Source organism: Nyctibius grandis, chromosome 13 (genome assembly GCF_013368605.1).
Source record: "Nyctibius grandis isolate bNycGra1 chromosome 13, bNycGra1.pri, whole genome shotgun sequence".
Taxonomy (NCBI): Eukaryota; Metazoa; Chordata; class Aves; order Nyctibiiformes; family Nyctibiidae; genus Nyctibius; species Nyctibius grandis.
The window spans coordinates 1,236,046-1,250,330 of NC_090670.1; the positions used below are offsets into that span (position 1 = coordinate 1,236,046).

At 50.1% G+C, this 14,285-nt stretch overlaps 1 protein-coding gene across 2 annotated transcripts in view; it reads left to right on the forward strand.

The window, feature by feature from the left end:
• The window catches only part of EDA (ectodysplasin A), a 77,843-nt gene that overhangs the window by 35,544 nt on the left and 28,014 nt on the right, over nt 1-14,285 (forward strand). For both annotated transcript variants that reach the window (XM_068411724.1, XM_068411725.1), the window contains exon 2: nt 11,808-11,913. In XM_068411724.1, the coding sequence (XP_068267825.1) occupies nt 11,808-11,913 (106 nt within the window). The remainder of the gene's footprint in view (nt 1-11,807; nt 11,914-14,285) is intronic.

The window sequence follows — 14,285 nt, forward strand, 5'->3', positions numbered from 1 at the left end:
CGGCCAGACACCGTGGGCTTCCTCAAAGCTCAGTTCTCTGCTGGGCGTGAGATGGTTTGTGAAGTCCCTGGGCAGACCCAGCGCTGTTCCCTCGGTCGCTCTCTGGGCACGGTACCGGGTGGCACAGGCTGCCGGCACCGCGATCTGGCAAGCACAGCCTGTGCCCTTGCCAAGCCCTCGGAGTTCCTGCGTGCCACCACGTGCCCCCAAATAACACCAGCGAGTTCAGGAGGGCGAGGAGATGGCACAGCCGGCAGACGAGGTCGGGCTGCTGTGGGCTTTACGTCTTGAAGGAGCCGTCCGTGAAGTGCCGTGGGTGGTTTTGGTGTGGGAGCGTGCTCCCGGAGTCTCTGCTTCCAGAGGAGACGGCTCGTGGAGCTGAGCTGAGCCAGGAAGGGACTAAACAGCTGCATAATCTCAGTTTTTGGCTAGAACATCCTTTATCTGGAGACAACTTGCTTCACAGAATCACTCAGGTTGGAAGAGCCCTCTGGGCTCATCGAGTCCAACCATTGCCCTGACACCACCATGGCAACTAGACCAGGGCACTAAGGGCCATGTCCAGTGTTTTGCTTCCCGGGTGCCATGAGCTGAGCAGTACCTCGGTGCTCCCGGGGCTCTGGGGGACATTCCCTCCTTGCCCTGTTCCCGTGCTGTGCCCCGTTTGCTTCCGCCGAGTCCCGCTTTGCCCGGTGCCAGCGGTACCAGCCACTCTGTGGTTCCCGTGCGGAGGGACCATCCCTGGCACCCCCAGCACCGCGCCCCGGCTCGGCCGTGCGGCGACTTGTCTGCGTCGCCGTGCCCTGAAACAAAACGGGCACCTTCAGAGCTTTTAATCCTGTTTGGATGAGATCACGGTCTCTTCTGACACTAATTGAAGTGGATCTGATTAATTAGGCAACAAAGCATAATTTATTTGAGCACGTTAATTTTGTGGAATTGATTTGATTGCGATTGTTTCCCAGTTGCTGAGGTGGATTTCTGATCCTTCTACTGGATGCGTTATTTCATAGATGTTACATTTCCAGTGGACTTGTTTTTCTTTTAATGGTAATACTATTTCATTTGGACTACTCGATTCCCTCCTCCTGTTTCCTTCCCTTCCGTTTTTCTCCTTCCAATAAAATGTCATAACAATTAATCATAGCTGAAGGCCAATTTTAACATCCAGATTTAGAAAAGAGGAGTTTTAAAACCCTTGTGCTGAAAGGAAAAATGGCTTTGTTTTGTTGTGGAGCAAGGAAAAATATTTCTAAAACTTTTATCTGAACAGTTCATAACAAAAAGATTTTGAAATTATGAAGTTTTTTCTAAGATTTCCAAAAAAAAAATAGGAGTGCATGTCTGATAGCAAGGGCAGAATTAAGTTTGCAGCAAAAGTATCAGTTCATCAGTTCCAGTGTCTGGCAGATGTTCTCCTGTAACTTTCTACTGTAGAAACCATCTCAGTGAGTGAATCCAAACCTGTTCTTCGATGTAACTAGTCCCGTCTCAAGCAATGGGTTTATGTAGAGTTTCAAAAGATAAAAGGACAAATAGAACTGAAAAATGTCATAAATTCAGGTACTGCAGCCATGTTCTCAATGCAAAGCTCCAGAGCAGGATCTGGTTGCGTCTCTCCTGCTGGTTGGTCACTTCTTGCAAGAAGAGGTGGCTTCATCACCCTGAGTATGTCTGCTTTGGAGATGGAGTTCAAAAAAGAGATGACTGTTCATTCAGGAAGCTGTTCTTCTCATCTGTCTGAGATGTTGGGACTTCACTGCTCCTGTCTCATAAGAAACATCTGAAAGTGGGGCACGTTGAAGGCGTTGGGTGGAAGAGAAGCACGCTCAGCGGAGCATGGCCCAGCAGTGTCTTCTGGGAATGGTCTCTCCATCTTGTTTATGGTTCATGTTATGTATTCTGAAAGATGTTTTCAAAAGGAAGCTTTCTCCTAAGGAGGAGACCCAAGGGTGGTTGAGGGCGAGCCTTTGCGGGCTGGAGAGACCCCAGTTTGGTATTTCACAGGGCAACGGAGGTGCTCCAAGTAGAGCAGCAGAGCCCTGAACCTCTCTGCTGGAGCAACGCCTGATTTTGGGAGGTTTTTTAAGAGGCATTATGGCTTCGAGGAGGATTGTGCTATTGACCTTGCTGTCCTGGATGTACTGGAGAAGACCCAGGTGGGGAGGAAGCAGGAGCAAAGGACAGATGGAGAAAAGCAGAACAGCTGAAAGGAGAAAATACCGAGTTGCTTAAGCTTACAGGATTTTCCCCCAAAGCAAGTGTGCACGGTGCTTTTTAGAAGTGCTTTGATAATATAAATGCTAAAGTACAAGGATTGCTGTTGGTATGCAGGAGGAGAAACCGTGACCTCCATATGGAGGGGGACGTAGCCCAGCTGGCTGAAAATGGGTCTGAAAAAGACTACGAAGGCTAATTAAAATGTGAAAAACTGAGAATTCATGCTAATAGACAGCAGATCTCTGTCTGGCGCTGGTTCACAGCTCAATTTGATTTCCTTGGGAGACGAAAGGAACTGATTTAAGCTCCTTACCTTGCGCTGACGTTGATACTTCTCAGCGTTTTAACCAGCGTGTTCCCAGCGCGGTGCTGGGTTCCTGCAGGCCTGCTGTGCCCGCACGGGGAAGCTGCAGCAGGAATCTCTTACTCTCGCTACCATTAAAAAATGTACTACAGGTGTCTTCATATCGGGTGTTAAACCCGGCTTTGACCTTGTTCTGCCTAACATCTGGGTTGTGTTTTCAGCTTTCAGTGCCTACAGGTGTGATAAATCGGAAACCTCAGCCCTTGCTCTGTGCTGTGCGTAACGTACGCGCTGCTGACGTCGTGGATGCATGTGGCAACCTGAAGGGAGGTCGTAGCGCAGTGGGAGTCGGCCTCTTCTCCCAGGCAACCAGTGCTAGGACAAGAGGACACAGCCTCAAGCTGCGCCAGGGGAGGGTCAGGTTGGACATGAGGAAGCATTTCTTCTCAGCAAGGGTCATTAGCCATTGGAAGGGGCTGCCCAGGGAAGTGGTGGAGTCACCATCTCTGGAGGGGTTTAAGAAAAACCTGGACATGGCACTTAGTGCCCTGGTCTAGTTGCCATGGTGGTGTCAGGGCAATGGTTGGACTCGATGAGCCCAGAGGGCTCTTCCAACCTGACTGACTCTGTGATTCGGTCCCCACCGCCGGCGGCATCACGTCCCCACCCAACGTCCTCATGGGAGGCACCAGCTCACCTCCGGACTGAGGTAGCTCTGCAGAAGGGTGTTTTGGGACGAGCGTTTGGGCAAACAACCTTGTAAACCAAAGCATGGCCTTCTAGGTTTGAGATGATGCTGGTTTGGTATCAAGTGTAGCTATTTGGGTGCTCCTGCAAAGTCAGTTGAAGCTGCGGTGCACGTATAGCCCAGGGATTTGGACTGTGTACCTGGGTCCATTTTATATTAGAAACAAATGTCACATGGGGCTTTATGGCAGAAGCTGTTTCTCGGGGTTGTAGGGGTTACTCTGCCTGTGCTGCAGGAATGCCAGAACCCTTCCTTCTCCAAAGTTACACTCTTCCCTCCTCCCTTGGAAAGCAAATCCATCTGTCTGCTGCTTCTGCCGTGTTCCTACTTGTCAGGGTTTAAGCGCATTTGCTTCAGGTTCCCTGAGTTGATAGAAAGTAAAAAGCAAGTGGTGTGTTCAGCTGGGTCAGGTTTTCGCTTCACTTACACTTTCATTTCCTATTCTTTTTGTAAAAAGCACAGAAACCACCACTGCTCATAGAGCTGTTCATGGAAGCCTCTTCTCCCACGTTCGACTTCTGGTTTTGGTAGGGGAAGAGAACGCTTTTGTTTTGAAGATAGGTTTGTTTCTGGAGAATGGTGTGGCGTTTGGTGGATTAGTTTGATCGAGCCGTTTTGCTACTGAAGTTCAAATGAAATTTTAAAATACTTACTCTGTGTTCTGGTTTCCCTTCGTTGGGACAGGTTGGTGGGTGTAACTGGGGGGTCTGCGGTGTGTGAAAAGGCGATCGCTGTCGTGTGTCCGGGACTGCTGCTTAAAGCTCTGTAACCCACAACAAGGAGGGATGGAGAGGAAAGCTTCTGGGAAGGGTTCAGCTCTGAAGGGAAGTTTAAGAGTTGCGTTGTAGCCTCCAATGGCAATTAATTCACTGTGTTCGTCGGTTCGTAACGAGGCTTGAACTGATAACTGGCAATTGGGTTTAATGTTCTGTGCTGAAAAATACAGTGGCTTTCCTGGGTAATGAAGTTAGAATACCCATAAAAACTTAGAAAAATATGCTCCCTCCTCTTTTATTGTTCTCTAATGATTTTCTGTTACCACAGTGCCTAGAAGACCCGGGAGCGTGACTCACTGGCCTTCTGAAAACGGGGATTGCGCAGTTCTCTTTGGAAAGGCTTTTCAACCCAAGGACAGAGCTGCTCGGCAGATCGAAAGCGTCTCAAATCTGCTGCTTCAAAGCGGTGGTGGCGTGTTAAGGGCCATGGATTTACCAGCTGGCAGCAGCTGGTGCAGTGCCACTGGTCCATGGTGTTACCTGGTCCACTCTATGAGACCAAGGTCATTTCTGTTTCCTAATAGCCAAATATTTGCTTGGCTCCTCGATCCTCACTCGTTATAAAGCTCCTCATGAGTATTGGGACGGAGGTGGCTCTGCTGTTCCAGCTCCCACCCGGAGGCATTGCTCAGTCCCTCCTTCCACCCAAACTTCCCGCATGGCTTTGGATAAACTCGTTAGCATCTCTGGTGCTTTTATTCTCTAGATTGTAGAGTTGCTTTGCCTCATAGCTTGGGGAGAAAAAAGCTTTTAAAGATCACTGTTGAGTCTATAAAAAGCTCAGCGAGGATCCTTACGTGAAGACTGGAAGGAGAGGGAATTGTGGTGGGGTTTCATGTCAACTCAAAGCTGATGGTTTGTGCCCCTGGGACCTCAGGCTTCAGGGTGAAGAGCTGGTGAGAGCGGGGACGTGGCTGGTGTAGGGAGGGGAGGAAGGAGGACGGGGAACGGTGAGAGAGACAAAGCAATAGGGACGAGAGGAGTTATGGGCAGCCTTGAAGGAGAGGACCACGCTTGAGCTTTCGTGCAGAAAAAAAGCCGGTGGAGGAGTTTGCAGAGGACGGTGTGTAACCTACTCCAGAGCCCAGGAAGGGTGCACGCAGCCGAGCTGGGCTGAAAACACTGGATCCGGGAAGGAAGATGGGTGGTGAGAATTCTGGCTCAGAGAAAGTACAATCTCTACCCTCTCCATCGTGCTCTGACCATGTTCTGGCCGATGGCATATATCACGTTACAAGAGGTTTGCATTCAGGGCTGTGGCTTGTCTTGCAGACAAGACACCGTGTATAAATTTTTGCCATGTTGAAATGGGAATTGTTTACTCTTTTGCTTCTTGCATTTTTACGAGAAAAAAGCAATGATGACAAAAACAAGACTTAAAATATATTGAATGGGTTTTTTTTTTTGTTTCAATAAAGCAAAGCTACTCCCCAAGCTTCTTTCTAGGCTGTTTGAAAATAATCTACTTAATTTTATTTTTTTTTTTGCACCACGTGTTACCAGAGGCGAATTTCTGATGGAGGACAATGGGGCTGATATTCAAGTAGCTGCTACTCCGAACCGCAACCTCCGACGGCTGAGCTTCAGAGCGCCAGAAAAACAACAGCATTGCTTGCAAAGAATGCCTCTACAGAGCTGGGGCTTGGTCTTAACCTTCTCACAGTAACGATCTCCAAAGCTGCAAACGAGGAGGGAGTTTGGCTTTAACAATACCGTTAAACAATAATGCAAGAGGATGGGTTTGTGGTTTCATTTTTCTCTGGTGCTTTAAGATGTTGTGCTGTAGGAGAGCGTGGGTTTGGTTGATCAGATCTAAAGCTGGCTGGTGTGGCTTGCTCGTGATTAACTGGAAGCCAACTTAGTAATACAGCGTGCAGAGAAGTCTTTGGGGGGGTTGTTAGTGCTAAATATGCTCTGAAAAACTTCACAAGAACGCGCTTTTCACCCAAAAAAGGGCTTGTGCACCTGAGTGCTTGCGTGCTTCTCCCAAGCCTGTTGTTAATCGGGAAGCAGATACCAGTTCTTCCTACCAGCTTGGCTTTGCCTAGGGAAAAAAAATGTGCCTTTTGTGCATAATTGCATGTATTTTTCCACTTCTCTCATTTTCAAGCTGTTTGACCATTGGAAATACATTCCCTGGTGTCCAGTGGATCTTCATTCCTATAAAGAGTTTCTGAGGGACATGTGTTAATTTAGGGCATTTGCTGAGGGATGCAATTAACTATGCAAACCTTCACAGCTATTCCAGCATCCCAGCGTTGTTTTCCTGACTGCACGTGGCTTGAATATCCAGCCATGGTACGTTTGGGTTTCGTAGCTTGAAGAAAGCTTCCTATTTTATGGCACCTTTAAAAAATATATATATATATATAAAGTGTCAATATTCTTAACTCTGTAGTGAGTGGAACGCCTGTCCTTACAAACCAGATGAGTTTCGGAGGCTGTGTCATTTTTGGGGTTCCCCCTGTGCTCCCTTGATGTCCCAGAGCTTTGTCCTGGTTTCCAGAGCAGGTTCTGCACGTGGCTGCAGAGAAAATCAGCGCTTTTGTCTGCGTGCCTTTGTTGTTCTCTATCTTGCTGGGAGAAACCAAGGTAGAACGGATCCCTTCTGGTGAGACATGCCTTTACTATTGTTTCACGGGGTATTTTGAGGTATGGTTTCCCCTGGGATTTTTCCTTTCTTGGCTTTTTGACCTTTTCGCATCCTATAGCGATTTTCTTGATTAGGAGTATGGAGGCGTAATGGGTTTACGTGGTGTTTCTAAAATTAAGGGAATTTTGAGGGCTTTAGGTTGGGGGAGGAGGGAAATGGTGAATGTTCCAATCGTTTCCAGCATCTCCCGGCCCCGGCAAAGGTCCAGGTCTTGCACCTCCAGGTCACAAGCCGCGATTAGGGGGACGAGCGTGGGGCACCGGAGCTGAGCAGGCGAACGCCTGGGCAAGCCCTGCCAGCTCCACGTGTTCCTAAAAGGATGCAGCTGATGATTGTGCAAAACGTTTCTGGGTGTTTTTGAAATGCTGGGAAGCGTTCAGCCCTGGGAATGGCCGCAGCGGGCCGACCGAGATGCCTGCCCGGCTCCCCACGGAGGGAGGGAGCCCGCAGAAGCCGTTCTGGCCCCTCAGCACGTTTTTCAGACGTGCGAAGTGCTGCTTCCAGCGACCTCCGTGTCGTAACGCTGCGCTAGTGTCCAGCCAGCAGCGCTTCACCGAAGGCTATTTCTCCTTTTGCATCTGTGTGGCGGCAGCGTGTTTTGCTAGATGGGTGGCAAACATCTGCTCATCCTGCTCTGCAAGTCCTCGCTCTTGTTGCAGCCACACACAGAATCACACAGAATCACTGAGGTTGGAAGAGCCCTCTGGGATCATTGAGTCCAACCATTGCCCTGACACCACCATGGCAACTAGACCAGGGCACTAAGTGCCATGTCCAGGCTTTTCTTCAACCCCTCCAGAGATGGTGACTCCACCACCTCCCTGGGCAGCCCCTTCCAATGGCTAATGACCCTTGCTGAGAAGAAATGCTTCCTAATGTCCAACCTGAACCTCCCCTGGCGAAGCTTGAGGCTGTGTCCTCTTGTCCTATCGCTGGCTGCCTGGCAGAAGAGGCCGACTCCCACTCCGCTACAACCTCCCTTCAGGTAGTTGTAGACTGCACTAAGGTCACCTCTGAGCCTCCTCTTCTCCAGGCTAAACACCCCCAGCTCCCTCAGCCGTTCCTCGTAGGTCAGACCCTCTAGACCCTTCACCAGCTTGGTCGCCCTCCTCTGGACTTGCTCCAACACCAAGCAACAGGGAGTAAAGGAGTTTCATTTAAGGCCCAACAACGTGCACCCTTACATCCAGACCAGAGTCCAAGAGCTGCGAGTGAATATGTTAATCCTGTCTCAGGGGGCGGTGAACGGAAAAAGCATCGCTCGCCCTTCCGAGCAGCACAGCTGTGCCAGCCGCGGCCGGACAGCGCGGCCCTTCACGGGCTGACCCGGCGGCCCAGTGCCCCCTGACCTCCCGCAGCTGCGGCCCCTGGAACAAGGGAGCCCTTGAGTTATGGTGGAGAAGCTTCGCCTTCATCGGCGCAGGGAGCTGGCGGCTGGGGGGGCCCGGCGATGCACTGCACCCAGCAAGCAGCTTGGCCGTCCTTGACCCTGAGCTCCGGAGAGGGGTCCTGAGCAGGTCCCTCCATCCAGGGGTGGACCTCTCTGAACCCCGTACGCTGGTCGCCGTGGGTTAACTGCCATCGCTTGCGTCATTAACAGTGCTGTGGAAGTTGTCCCTAGGACAAGCTCCCCTCTCTGTCTCTTTGCCCACACCAGTTGTGCCCAGTACCAGGCTCAGCGTGGAGCACTGGTGTGTTACTTCGCCAGGAAGGCTTGGTTTTGTTAGGGTCGGTCTCAAAGCAGCGTGTGCCCATAGCTGGTGGGGTCACAATGACTGTCACGAGCTATTTTTATTGGGTTTTTTTCTAAGTAAAAGGTGTGTTTCAGTCACTTCCCCTCGCTGTCGTTGCTCTTTCTGACCTGGTCTTATTAGAAAGACAAAGCTTAATGAGTAGGTTACTTTTGGCCAATATTTAGTATTTTTCTGACTGATCAGTGATAAATGTGATGTAAGAATAAAACCTGGGTGAAAACAGAGTGGCAGATGAAGTGGGAGTTGGGGTTGCCCAGCCTGGAGAAGAGAAGGCTCCAGGGAGACATTGTGGCCTTTAGGTATAACGGGGGCTTATAGGAAAGATGGAGAGAGACCTTTTACCGAGGCCTGTGGTGACAGGACAAGGGTTTTAGACTGACAGAGGGTACATTTAGACTGGACAGAAGGAAGAAAATTTTTATGGTGAGATGCTGGAACAGGTTGCCCAGAGGAGTTGTGGATGCCCCATCACTGGAGGTGTTCAAGGTCAAGTTGGACAGGGCTTTGAGCAAGCTGCTCTGGTGGAAGGTGTCCCTGCCATGGCGGGGGGAATGGATTAAATGGATTTTAAAGGTTCTTTCCTTTTGACACTTCCCAGCATCAGTTTTGTGGAAGCAGCAGCGGAGGGCTGGGGCCGCGCCGATGGCTCTCACTGCATCCATGGTGGGAGGAGGAGGAAGGTCCAGCTGGATGCGGTGGCTGGGTGATGTGCTTTGGTACCTGTAATTCGAGTTTGTGGTTTATTCGCTTTTTTTTTTTAAATCTAAGTTTTCCCATTACTATTAACGCTGACCAAGGCATGCTTAGAGCCCCGTTACTCGCGTTTTGTGAATAGAAGGTTATTTTGATTAACTGGGAAAACAGACACACTGTGTCAATCTCTTGTATTTCCCCTTCTGAGACTAGACTTAAATGGTTTGGTTCAGATTGTGAAAAGCTTTCAAGTCTCCTAAGACATTTTGATTGTTTCACTGAAAACCCGTCAATCAAAATGAGAAATCAGGGTGTTTCATCCTTTCCAAATCCACATAAGAGAGACAAGTAATAACGGCGTTCAAAGCAGCGCTGATGATTTCACTGAAGTTTTAACCTGAATTAAAATCTAATTTGTTTCTTCAATTAGTTTTTATGAGGTTTCAACTTCATTTAAATAAGGTTTAAAAAACCCTTTCCCTGTTTTTGCTCACCCCTTGCCCTGCTTTGCCGTGCAGGGGACGGTGCCCACGGAGCACCCAGCTCCTGGCACCGTGCTTGGGTTGGCGCGGTGGGGTGCGGGAGGTGAGGGGCGATGGGGAGCTGCGCTCCTTGTTCCCTCCACGTGCTCTCACTTGGTGTAAATGAGAGCCTTCACTTCGCCATCCCACGCTGCCACTGGTCCTTCCCTCGCCGACAGGTGCCGGCCCTTGCTTGTCGTTGCTTTTTAGGTACTTTCACAAGTATAACTGTGTGTGGTGAGGCCTTTCGGGGTCCTCTTGGACACACACAGAATCACAGAACCACTCAGGTTGGAAGAGCCCTCTGGGCTCATCGAGTCCAACCATTGCCCTGACACCACCATGGCAACTAGACCAGGGCACTAAGTGCCATGTCCAGGCTTTTCTTAAACCCCTCCAGAGATGGTGACTCCACCACCTCCCTGGGCAGCCCCTTCCAATGGCTAATGACCCTTGCTGAGAAGAAATGCTTCCTGATGTCCAACCTGACCCTCCCCTGGCGCAGCTTGAGGCTGTGTCCTCTTGTCCTGTTGCTGGTTGCCTGGGAGAAGAGGCTGACTCCCACTGCGCTACAACCTCCCTTCAGGTAGTTGTAGACTGCACTAAGGTCACCTCTGAGCTTCCTCTTCTCCAGGCTAAACACCCCCAGCTCCCTCAGCCGTTCCTCGTAGGTCAGACCCTCCAGACCCTTCCCCACCTTGGTCACCCTCCTCTGGACTCACTCCAACATGTCGTCATTGCAGTGACAAAACACAGGGAATTGCCGACCCACCTGCACGCAGGCGGAAAGAAATAGCAACAGCTTGGGAATTTGGGAAAGCCTTTGGGGTTTTTTGGGGGGGAACCTTTTGGTTTCCCAAATCCCGTTCGTGAGACTGCGTTGGGGCTTGTTGGAGTAAAGAAAGATGCCGATGTAAAATCCATCATCGGCTGCACGTTAGGGAGCAGGAGTGGGACGCTCTTAGGCTGGAAGAGGAGCGTGTCCATGGGAAATAACTCAGGAGGTTGTGTGCTCCGAGGGGTGGGAGGGGGAGGCGAGACCCCAGGGCATGTCCAAAGCAAAGAGACCTTTAGTGATTATCACTTTTGATAGGGACTTTTATGGCCTGTAGCTTAACGAGCCACTCTTTTAACTAGCAATTCGCAGAAGGAGTTTATTCTTCTCTGCTGTTCAAAGATGCTTTTGATGCCTCAGGTTTTGTTCTCGGAACAATAACGCACTTGATAACCTTTGGTGCTGCTTCTTTGAAGCCTCATCCTTCTTGTCGTAGGCTGTATTCAGCCTGTGTGTTTATTTATGGCTTAAATAGCTGCGATTTGGGTTTCTTCGAGTAAAGAAAACCCCATCCTGGGCAGAGCAGCCCTGGTTGGAGGCGGGTGCGGTGACACACAGAACAAGGTGTTCAGTCCCTAATTAATCTTTTGTGAAATTCCTTGTTTTAGGAAGTGGGAATAGCTGGGGAAATGCCGCTGGCCCTGGGGTAGCTGGGAGGACTGGTGATGTTTCTAAACCAAAAATCTGGTTTCTGGGTAGGGATGTCGATTTAACTGTCAGAGAGTTTTTAATGCAGCAACTATTTTTTCAGGACTAAGAGGTTGCTACATGAAATTTTTGCCTCTTGGCAAAAATCGTGTTATAAAGATGTACTTGCCCTAGGTTTAAAGTGTTAATTTCTGTGGTATCCTGAATTTGGGTTTAAAGGTCCCTGAAGACCTTTGAATCTCAGTAGCTAATGAGGCTTGCAGAAGAGAGCTTGAGAGAGGAAAAACTTACTGGCAGTGAATAATACTGGTGAAAGAGCTCCAGAATTGAGCAAGTTTTACAGAGAATAATTAGGAATGATCGCGCTGGCGTTTGGGGCATTTGATTGTTTCCAGCTATAGAATTGTGCCTGCAGCCCCCCATGCCCTGGGGGGATGCTCCTCCCTGCCGAAACCCTTCAGGTTGGGTTTGCCCAAGTCCTAGGCTGCTTCCAAGGGGACACAGCTCCTTGGGATGCGCTGGGCATCCATGAGCCGCCATCTCCCATCTCCCTTGGCTCTCCCTGATGGAGAGGATTCGCCGTCCAGGCTCCCATCTCTCTGCTTGGCTAAGCCGTCCTTGCCAAAGATGCTTAAACTTGTCTTTCTTCTTCCAGCTGGCCTTGCTGAACTTCTTTCACCCTGAAGAGAAGCTGCACGTTGGCGAAGAAGGAAGACGCGTCCGTCGAAATAAAAGGAGTAAAGGCAGCGAAGGGCCAGACGGTGAGTCCTCTGCACACAGACAAGCAGGAGGCTGACGTTTCTTTTCAGATCATGGTTATGTACAGAATTCTGTATGTGGGGGGAAAAAAATTGGCATCTATGACTTTTAATAGTTTCTACCTGATTTTGGTTGCCTTCCAGACAAGGAATTCCAGTAGTTCTGATTTCTGCAGCTATAGGTCTAGTGATTCTGTGCAAATTACTGCTGCTTGGTACTCTTGTCCTTGACTCTCCTGCTCTAATAGTGAGGCTCTGCGCTCATTTAAGGCTATAATTTGTACTTACATACACCTCTATTTGTTGTTCTGTACACTTGTCCTTGCTTAAAATCATCGAGTAGCTATTTGTAGTCTAACAAACAGCTTCAGCGTCTGCATCACAAAATGGTAACGGCTCTAACAGGGCTTTGCAGTGCAGTGGAGTCTCAGGTGGGTTCAAAGCCCGTGTGAAGGGACGTCAGAGTTGTGCAGAGCTTGTATTGAGGGAGCGTAGAGTTGCAAAAAAATCACAATTATATATCTGTGATTTGATGAATATAAAATGAGTATGTGTGATACAAACCCCAGGGGTGTCAGGCTTCCTCGGTGGCCATGGCGCTGGGTGGTAGCCCAAGACCTCCCCGGTGTGGCTGTGCTGTCTGTCCTCATGGTCCACTGCTGCTTCCCTTTGCGAGAGCATCGTCCTCCCCGTGTCCCACTCTGCTACGCTCAGATGCCAGAGCCCTTCTGTTTATCTGGTCTCTTTGTTTGGGACCTTCTGGTTGGTTTTGGACTTGGTGTCTGACAACGCGTCTGCCCTGCATGGACGGTCCCACCACCCGCTCCGTGATGGGATGGGCCATACCATGATCCACTGTACGTGCACCTTGTGCGAGTACTAAATATTACAACTTGCTACTGTCTGATAGGGGGTTTTCTTAGAGCATTTTAATCTTTAATCTGGGAAGTTCTGGGAGATGGAGGCTGCTCCTGATGGCTGCGAGGGCACTGAGCTGGCGTGGAGGATGCAGCAGTGGGAGCAGGGGCTGCAGCGGGGTCACAGCAGCCGAGAGCACTGTCCTGAAGGGACGGGAGGCAGGTGACAAGGTGACAAGGAGTGCGTCTCTTGAGTGGCTGATGGCGTGTGACCCCTCGGACGCGGCCGTGATTCCCGGGGGCTCTCCAGGAGCTGTGCTCTGCGTGCTGAACGGCTGCCTTTTCACCTGGCAGGTGTCCCCTAAAGCCCCTGGACGTCTGGAGGGTGCTTTAAAATGGAAGATGAACCCTGTCAAAATTCTGTTTCATGCCTGAGGTCATGTAGCGTCAGCTTTTTTGTTCTTCTAAGAACAGCGTCAAAATCCTTAGGTAGAGCAAAACCTAGAGTAAGTACTGCAACATCTTTATTGCACCAAAACTACTCTCAACACTTGTTGAGAACTTAAGTAATAAATACTGAAATAATTAAAACTACGTTCACCTTCAGTCCCTTCCCCCAGCTTGAATCCTGCCTGATTTCAGCATGAGGAGTTTTATTTCCAATGCTATCTATTCATGATTACAGAATCACAGAATCACAGAATCAACCAGGTTGGAAGAGCCCTCTGCGATCATTGAGTCCAACCATTGCCCTGACACCACCATGTCAACTAGACCAGGGCACTAAGTGCCATGTCCAGGCTTTTCTTAAACCCCTCCAGAGATGGTGACTCCACCACCTCCCTGGGCAGCCCCTTCCAATGGCTAATGACCCTTGCTGAGAAGAAATGCTTCCTAATGTCCAACCTGACCCTCCCCTGGCCAAGCTTGAGGCTGTGTCCTCTTGTCCTGTTGCTGGTTGCCCGGGAGAAGAGGCCGACTCCCACTTCACTACAACCTCCCTTCGGGTAGCTGTAGACTGCACTAAGGTCACCTCTGAGCCTCCTCTTCTCCAGGCTAAACACCCCCAGCTCCCTCAGCCGTTCCTCATAGGTCAGACCCTCCAGACCCTTCACCAGCTTGGTCGCCCTCCTCTGCACTCGCTCCAACACCTCGATTGTCCAACTACACCGAGCCATGAGGACTGCCTCCCGTGTTGGGCTCCTGGAAGAGCTCCCACGCTTTCCTACTGCAGAAAAGCACAGGTCCGTGGTTATTCGGAGAGGAGAAGGGGTCTGGATGCCAGGGAAAGAACTAAGGGAGTAGTGGTCTGTGCGTGGCTTGATGCCCGCTCAGCCCTGACTGCGGTACAAACCTCTCGGCTCTCGGTAGTTTTCCTCTCCAGCTCCCTGGCTCCATGAATTTCCCATCTCCCCTGAAACCTTCACAGTTTCATTGTGGAAAAACATTTCCCTGTGGCTCTACTCCAAGAAGGAGCTTTGTGAAGCTCCCCACATTCCTCCTCCCCGAAACACTGAC